Genomic DNA, 8,704 nt, shown 5'->3' with positions numbered 1-8,704 from the left:
TCCCCTCCCCTCCCCTCTTCCATTTTCTCCCTTTTCCTTCTCCAAAAATGAATCCCAGGTGCCTGTGGATTCCAGGGGCAGGGCTGCTCTGCTTTGCTGCCTCCAGCCTGCTGCAGTAATTTAAATATTTAATTAAAAATCCACCTGTGAGGAATGCACACAGTAATTCCTGCTGAGCCTTTCCTCTCTGCTCCAGGGCCAGAGCAGAGGGAGCGTGCAACTGGCTGGATATGAGACTGCTCAGCTCCAAATTTTGGGTTAAAATCCAAATTTCTGGCACGAGACACACTCTGAGGGACAGAATTATAAAAGCTGGAGAGGAACAAGTAGCTCCTGTCCCAGGAATAGGAAAGAACAACAAACCATAATAAAAATAGGCGGTGAAAAGGAAATTTCCTCTCTCAGAAGCAGGAAAGGAAAAATATGAAGAAAAAAGGGGCTCCAGGAATGAATTTCCCAAATTCTCTGGCACCAGGAGAGCTCTGGGCAGCAGCATCTCTAAAATGGCCCCTCTGGAGGGAGGAAAACAGGGCTGTGGTTTCCTCTGGGCTGCCCGGGATCCTAAAAATGGCATCATGAAGGAGAAGTTGGCAGGGTGAGCAGCGCAGCAAGAAGCTGCCTTCGCTTCTGGCCCCGAAAAGGGGCTGGAGGTGTGGGAGGCAGAGCTGGCCCCGTGCCCGTGGTGCCCAGGGACACTCGGGGGCAGGGGGGCACCTGGGGAAAATGCCAGCATTGGGATTGCCCCGTGCCTGGGGGTGTCCCAGAGCCCTGGGGCACGCTGGCACAGTGTGCCCACGGCGGGATCTGTGGTGCCTTTCGACCCCAAACAAACCTGGCGTGTGCTTTGTGTGTTTCTCTGGGAGTTTTGTGTGTTTCTCTGTGGGATTGTGTGTGTTTTGTGTGTTTCTCTCTGTATGTTGTGTGTTTCTGTCTGGGTTTGTGTGTATTTTGTGTGTTTGTGTATTTTCTCTTTGTCTGTGGGATTGTGTGTGTTTTGTGTGTTTCTCTCTGTATGTTGTGTATTTCTGTCTGGGTTTGTGTGTATTTTGTGTGTTTGTGTATTTTCTCTTTGTCTGTGGGATTGTGTGTGTTTTGTGTGTTTCTCTGTGTATTTTGTGTGTTTCTCTGTGTGTTTTGTGTGTTTCTCTGTGGGATTGTGTGTGTTTTGTGTGTTTCTCTGTGTGGTTTTGTGTGTTTCTCTGTGGGTTTGTGTGTGTTTTGTGTGTTTCTCTGTGGGATTGTGTGTGTTTTGTGTGTTTCTCTGTGTATTTTGTATGTTTCTGTGTGTTTTTGTGTGTTTCTCTATGGGTTTGTGTGTATTTTGTGTGTTTCTCTGTATTTTCTGTTTCTCTGTGGGATTGTGTGTGTTTTGTGTGTTTCTCTGTGTATTTCGTGTGTATCTCTATGGGTTTGTGTGGTTTTTGTGTGTTTCTGTGTGGGTTTGTGTGTATTTTGTGTGTTTCTCTCTGGGTTTCTGTGTATTGTATGTGTTTCTGTGTATTTTATGTCTTTCTCTATGGGTTTGTATGGGTTTCGTGTGTTTCTGTGTGGGGTTTTGTGTGTATTTTGTGTGTTTCTCTGTTTCTCTGTGGGTTTGCTTGGGTTTTGTGTGTTTGTGGATTTGTGTGTATTTAGTGTGTTTCTCTGTGGGTTTGTATGGTTTTTTCTGTGTATTTTGTGTGTTTCTCCATGGGTTTATATGGTTTTTGCATGTTTCTGTGGGGGTTTTTGTATGTTTATGGGTTTGTGTGTTTATGGGTTTGTGTGTTTGCATGGGGGGTTTTTTTTGGTGTTTCTGTGTGTGTTTCTGTGTGTTTCCCTGTGGGTTTGTACAGTTTTTTTGTGTTTTTCTGTGTTTCTCCCATGGTTTTTCCTGATTCTGTGACCTGACCCCTACCCAGCCCAGACACCCCTGGCCATCACACACCCCAAATCCCCCCACTAACCACAAATCCCTAACAGCCAGCTGCAAACCCACCCCCTAAACACCCCCTCCACCTGCTCCAACCCCAAAACAACACCCCTGGCTGGGTTTCTCCTCTGCTTCTGACCCCGAAGGGCAGGAACGCTTCACGTCCATGACCCGCCTGTACTACAGGGAGGCCTCAGCCTGTGTCATCATGTTTGATGTCACCAACGCCAGCACCTTCAGCAACAGCCACAGGTGGAAGCAGGACCTGGACAGCAAAGTGGTGCTGCCGGACGGGAGCGCCGTGCCCTGCCTGCTGCTGGCCAACAAGGTGGGCAGCCCGCCCGGCCGGGGCTGGGGGGTTCTGGGGGGTTCTGTGTGTTTTGTGTGTTTTGTGTGTTTTGTGTGTGTTTCTCTGTGGGTTTGTGTGGTTTTTGTGTGTTTCTCTGTGGGTTTGTGTGTGGGTTTCTATGGTTTTTGTGTGTTTCTCTGTGGGTTTGTGTGTTTTGTGTGTTTCTCTGTGGGTTTGTGTGTTTTCTGTGTGTTTCTCTGTGTGTTTCTCTGTGGGTTTGTGTGGTTCTGTGTGGGTTTCTATGGTTTTTGTGTGTTTCTCTGTGGGTTTGTGTGTTTTTTGTGTGTTTCTCTGTTTTCTGTGGGTTTCTCTCTGTGTTTCTATGTTTTCTGTGTGTTTCTCTGTGGGTTTTGTGGGTTTCTCTGTGGGTTTCTATGGTTTTTATGTGTTTCTCTGTGTGTGTGTGTATTCTCTCTGTTTCTGTGCATGTTTTGTGTGTTTCTCTGTGGGTTTGTGTGTTTTTTGTGCGTTTCTCTTTTTTCTGTGGGTTTCTCTGCGTGCTTCTACGTTTTCTGTGTGTTTCTCTGTGGGTTTGTGTGTTTTTTGTGTGTTTCTCTTTTTTCTGTGGGTTTCTCTGCGTGCTTCTACGTTTTCTGTGTGTTTCTCTGTGGGTTTGTGTGTTTCTCAGTGGGTTTGTATGTTTTCTTTGTGTGTTTCTCTGTGGGTTTCTATAGTGTTTGTGTGTATTCTCTGTGTTTCTCTGTGGGTTTGAATGGTTTCTGTATGTTCTCTGTATTTCTCGGTGCTTCTCTGTATGTTTGTGTGGTTCTGTGGGGGGTTTTGTGTGTTTTGTGTGTTTCTCTGTGGGTTTGTGTGTTTTTTGTGTGTTTCTCTGTGGGTTTGTGTGGTTTTTGTGTTGTGGGTTTGTATGGTTTTTGTGTGTTTTTTGTGGGTTTGTGTGTTTATGTGTTTGTGTGTTTCTCTGTGGGTTTGTGGGTTTCTGTGTGTTTTTTATGTGTTTGTGTGTTTCTCTGTGGGTTTTTGTGTTTTGTGTCGTTCTCTGTGGGTTTGTGTGGTTTTTGTGTTGTGGGTTTGTATGGTTTTTGTGTGTTTTTTGTGGGTTTGTGTGTTTCTCTGTGGCTTTTTCTATGTTTTTTGTGTGTTTCTCTGTGGGTTTGGAGTGCCCATCCCTGGAGGTGTCCCTGAGTGCTCAGGGGGGGGATGGGCACAGCCTGGACTCGATGATCCCACAGGGATTTTCCCACCTCACGGATACTGAGATTCTGTTTTGAGACAACAGCTTTGCCTCAAAGGACCAGGGTCACCTGGAGAGCTCAGGGCCAGCCTCTGCCCCGTGTCCATCAGTGCCACCGTGGTGCCACCTCCCCTGTGCCACCTCTGCTGGCTGCTGGGCAGATTTGGGATGGGGGACGAGCCTGGAGCTCCATTCCAGGCGTGCTTGGCCGAGGTGTGTCGGTGCCTGAGACAGCAGATGGAGAAATTGCTGCTTGCAACACCCCAGGGAGAGCCTTGCCCCGAGCCCTGGGAGGGCTGGGCTGCCTCCCACAGCGCTGAACGGCTCTCCCAGCTCCAAAATTGGGGAGAAATTCCTCCCTGGGAGGGTGGGGAGGCCCTGGCACTGATGATCCAAAGAATCCCTGGCTGCCCCATCCCCTGGCAGTGCCCAGGCCAGGCTGGAGCAGCCTGGGACAGGGAAAAGTGTGGAGCTGCTGATTCCTTCCAACCCAAACATTCCATGATTCCCTGTGCTGGTTTGGATGGGGTATTGGAGATAAATCCTTCCCTGGAATTCCCAACGAATCCCCATCCCTGGCAGTGCCCAGGCCAGGCTGGAGCAGCCTGGGATGGAGAAAAATGTTGGGTTGATGAACCCTTCCAACCCAAATATTCCATGGAGCTGCTGATTCCTTCCACCCCAAATATTCCATGATTCCCTGTGCTGGTTTAATGGGGTATTGGGAATAAATCCTTCCCTGGAATTCCCAGAGAATCCCTGGCTGCTCCATCCCTGGCAGTGCCCAGGCCAGGCTGGAGCAGCCTGGGATGGAGAAAAGTGTGGAGCTGCTGATCCCTTCCACCCCAAACATTCCATGATTCCCTGTGCTGGTTTAATGGGGTATTGGGAATAAATCCTTCCCTGGAATTCCCAGAGAATCCCTACCCCTGGCAGTGCCCAGGCCGGGCTGGAGCAGCCTGGCACAGAGGAGATGTCCCTGCCCATGGCTGGTTCTAAACCAAAACCACCCAGAGCCATGCTGGGCCCCTGAAATGCCCCTGAAATGCCCCTGGAATGCCCCTGAAATGCCCCTGAAATGCCCCTGAAATGCCCCTGGAATGCCCCTGGAATGCCCTGGAATGCCCTGCAATGCCCTGAAATGCCCCTGGAATGCCCTGCAATGCCCCGTTTGTGCCCTGCAGTGTGACCTGTCCCCGTGGGCCGTGACCCGGGACGAGATCGATCGCTTCAGCAAGGAGAACGGGTTTGCAGGGTGGGTGGAGACGTCTGTGAAGGAGAACAAGAACATCCACGAGGCCATGAGGTAGGAGCAGAGCTGCTGCTGCCCCGCAGGTGCCCGGGACCAGCTGGGGCTGCCCGGCACGCCCGGCACTGCCCGGGGCTCTGGGCGTTCCTGTGGTTTCTGTGTGGGTTTGCATGGTTTTTGTGTGGGTTTGTGTGGTTTTGTGTGTTTATTCTGTGTGGTTTTGTGTGTTTCTGTGTGGTTTTGTGTGGTTCTGTGTGGGTTTGTGTGGGTTTGCATGGTTTTTGTGTGTTTCTGTGTGGTTTTGTGTGTTTTTGTGTGGGTTTGTATGGATTTGTGTGTTTATTCCGTGGGGTTTTGTGTGTTTCTGTGTGGTTTCGTGTGGGTTTGCATGGTTTTTGTGTGTTTCTGTGTGGTTTTGTGGGGGTTTGCATGGTTTTTGGGTGTTTCTGTGTGGTTTTGTGGGGGTTTGCATGGTTTTTGGGTGTTTCTGTGTGGTTTTGTGGGGGTTTGCATGGTTTTTGGGTGTTTCTGTGTGGTTTTGTGGGGGTTTGCATGGTTTTTGGGTGTTTCTGTGTGGTTTTGTGGGGGTTTGCATGGTTTTTGGGTGTTTCTGTGTGGTTTTGTGGGGGTTTGCATGGTTTTTGGGTGTTTCTGTGTGGTTTTGTGGGGGTTTGCATGGTTTATGTGTGTTTCTGTGCGGTTTTCTATGTTTCTGTGTGGGTTTGGATGGTTTCTGTGTGTTTTTCTGTGTTTCTCTGTATGGCTTTTTGTGTGCCTCTATGGGTTTGTATGGATTTGTGTGTTTATTCTGTGTGCTTTTGTGTGTTTCTGTGTGGGTTTGTATGGTTTTGTGTGTTTATTCTGTGTGCTTTTGTGTGTTTCTGTGTGGGTTTGTATGGTTTTTTTGTGTTTCTGTGTGGGTTTGTATGGGTTTTGTGTGTTTTTTCTGTGTGCTTTTGTGTGTTTCTCTGTGAGCTTGTGTTTCTTGGTGGGTTTGTATGGTTTTTTGTGTTTCTTGGTGGGTCTGTATGGTTCTTGTGTGTTTATCTGTGTATTTTTGTATGTTTTTGTGTGTTTCTGTGTGTGTGTGTTGTGTGTTTTTGTGTGTGTTTGTGTGTTTTTTTTCTGTGTGCTTTTGTGTGTTTCTCTGTGAGCTTGTGTTTCTTGGTGGGTTTGTATGTTTTTTTGTGTTTCTTGGTGGGTTTGTATGGTTTTTGTGTGTTTTGTGTATTTCTCTGTGTGGTTTTTTTTTGTGTTTCTCTGTGGGTTTGTATAGTTTTGTGTGTTTCTGTGTGTTTTGTGTCTCTGTGGGTTTGTGTGTTTCTCTGTGTATTTCTCTCTGTGTTTGTGTGTGTTTTGTGTATTTCTCTTTGTGATTCTGTGTATTTCTCAGTGTGTTTTGTGTGTTTCTCTGTGGGTTTCTATGGTTTTTATGTGTTTCTCTGTAAGTTTTTGTGTATTTCTCTTTGTGGTTTTGTGTGTTTCTCTGTAAGTTTTTGTGTATTTCTCTGTGTGTTTTGTGTGTTTCTGTGGGTTTGTATGGTTTTTGTGTGTGTTTGTTTTTGTGTGTGTTTCTCTGTGTCTCTCTGTGTTTTTGTGTGTTTCTCTGTGTGGTTTTTTGTGGGTTTGTGTGTTTCTCTGTATGTGTTTGTGTGTTTCTGTGTGTGTTTTTGTATGTTTTATGTGTGTCTCTGTGTGTTTGTGTGTGTGGGCTGGGCAGGGCTGGAGCAGCCTGGCACAGTTGGAGGTGTCCCTGCCCCAATCCAGCTGCCAGTTCTGTCCCATTCCTTAACCTGATTTTTGACTCATTTCCTGCACTTTATGTCCTTCTGTGTGGGACAGTGCTCTTTTCTGGCTTAGGGCAACTGAGAGGCATTTTATTTAAATAGCTTTTATTTAAATGAAAATTTAAATAAAAATAATTAAATAAATATAATTTAAAATAAAAAAAACTTTAAAAATTAAATAAAATAAATTTAAATTAAATGTAATTTTAAATAATTTAAATACATTTAATTATTTAAAAGTTTAAAAAAATTTTGATTCCAATAACCAGAAGGCTCCCAGTTGTTTATTTCCTGAGCCTTCATGGGCAGGGGTAAAACTCTGCAGCTTGTTCCTCTGCAGTCTCTGTGTCCAGGGTGCTCCAGGCTCACACGAAGCCTCTCATGAAAAGTGTTTTTCAAAAGAGACTATTTTCCCCCTGGAGCAGCTGTGCAATATTTCAATGTATAAAGTCATTTTTCCAGCTCTTTTGTCAAAGAGAGGTTTTTAATATAATTATTTTTATTCTCACGAGAAGGGTGAGACAATACAGGGGTTATAATTCATGTTATTACAATTAGAAGTTAACAATTTCTTAATTACAAAACACTCCAAGTGTTTCTTGGCCTGTCAGCTTTTTGCTACACCATGCTGTGGGCCCTGAGACCTCTCTGCAAATCCATCTCCTGCACTTCTGAGCTTTACTTTTTGTATTTTTTATTTATTCTCTGCACTGCCCAACTCTCTACAACTCTATTTCCAACACTTCTGAGCTTTGCTTTTTTTATTTTTTATTTATTCTCTGCACTGCCCAACTCTCTACAAATCTATCTCCTGCACTTCTGAGCTTTGTTTTTTGGTTTTTTTTTAATTTTTTGTTTATTTTCTGCATTGCCAAACCCTCTACAAATCTATTTCCAAGACTTCTGAGCTTTGCTTTTTTTAAATTTCTTTTCTGCACTGCCCAACTCTCTGTAAATCCATTTCCTGCACTTCTGAACTTTGGTTTTTATTTTTCATTTCTTTTCTGCACTGCCCAACTCTACAAATCCATTTCCTGCACTCCTTAGCTTTGCTTTTTTATTATTTTTTTTTAATTTCTTTTCTGCACTGCCCAACTCTCTGCAAATCCATGTCCTGCACTTCTGAGCTTTGCTATTTTTATTTTTTACTTCTTTTCTGCACTGCCCAACTCTCTGTAAATCCATTTCCAACACTTCTGAGCTTTGCTTTTTTTAATTTTTTATTTATTTTCTGCACTGCCCGGTGCTGCTGGTTAAAACAATACCCCCAAAAAGCCCCAGCTGAAGCTCAGACTGTTTTTCCCCAGGGTTCTGATAGAGAAGATGATGTCCTCGTGCACGGGGGGTGGCAGCCCCTGCTCTGCTGGCTCTGGGGATTACATCAGCATCCAGGAGAGCTCTGCTCCAGGCTGGGCCTGCTGCTGAAGGCGCTGCACTCCGCGCCCTGCGCTCCTCACCATCCTCATCCTCATCCTCATCCTCACCATCCTCACCATCGTCCTCATCCTCGCCATCCTCATCATCATCCTCATCATCGTCCTCATCCTCATCATCCTTATCATCCTCATCATTGTCCTCAACCTCGTCATCCTCATCATCCTCGGGCAGCCCCTGCTCTGCTGGCTCTGGGGATTACATCAGCATCCAGGAGAGCTCTGCTCCAGGCTGGGCCTGCTGCTGAAGGCGCTGCACTCCGCGCCCTGCGCTCCTCACCATCCTCATCCTCATCCTCATCATCCTCGTCATCGTCCTCATCGTCATCCTTGTCATCCTCACCATCCTCATCATCATCCTCATCATCATCCTCATCGTCATCCTCATCGTCATCCTCATCATCCTCATCATCGTCCTCATCCTTGTCATCCTCGTCATCCTCACCATCCTCATCATCCTCATTATCGTCCTCATCATCGTCCTCATCATCCTCACCATCCTCATCATCCTCGTCATCCTCACCATCCTCATCATCCTCATTATCGTCCTCATCATCGTCCTCATCATCCTCACCATCCTCATCATCCTCGTCATCCTCACCATCCTCATCGTGGTCACCTTGCCCCGAGCTGTCCCTGGTTTGGGGTTTTTCCTGTGATTTTGAACTTTTCAGGGGCTGTTTGCTCAGCAGAGCCCTGCTGCAGTGACTTGGAGGGAGGGGTGGAGGAGGAGGAGTGGGAATGTTCCTCGTTTGGGAATGTTCCTCGTTTGGGAATGT

At 46.3% G+C, this 8,704-nt stretch overlaps 1 protein-coding gene across 3 annotated transcripts in view; it reads left to right on the top strand.

Moving 5' to 3' along the window:
* The window catches only part of RAB29 (RAB29, member RAS oncogene family), a 10,643-nt gene extending 2,416 nt beyond the window's left edge, over nucleotides 1-8,227 (top strand). For 2 of the 3 annotated variants that reach the window (XM_039699367.1, XM_039699365.1), the window contains exons 3-5: nucleotides 2,059-2,240; nucleotides 4,641-4,762; nucleotides 7,800-8,044. In XM_039699367.1, coding sequence (XP_039555301.1) covers nucleotides 2,059-2,240; nucleotides 4,641-4,762; nucleotides 7,800-7,917 — 422 coding nt within the window. In that variant the 3' untranslated portion in view covers nucleotides 7,918-8,044. Of the gene's footprint in view, nucleotides 1-2,058; nucleotides 2,241-4,640; nucleotides 4,763-7,799; nucleotides 8,045-8,140 lie in introns of those variants that run through there. The other variant, XM_039699366.1, reaches the window with a different exon arrangement.
* Nucleotides 8,228-8,704: the final 477 nt, after the last annotated feature.

The sequence above is a fragment of the Passer montanus genome, unplaced genomic scaffold (assembly GCF_014805655.1).
Source record: "Passer montanus isolate IOZ18808 unplaced genomic scaffold, ASM1480565v1 scaffold132, whole genome shotgun sequence".
Taxonomy (NCBI): Eukaryota; Metazoa; Chordata; class Aves; order Passeriformes; family Passeridae; genus Passer; species Passer montanus.
Note: the sequence above shows the minus strand (reverse complement) of the source record. Positions and strands in the feature narration are given on the sequence as shown.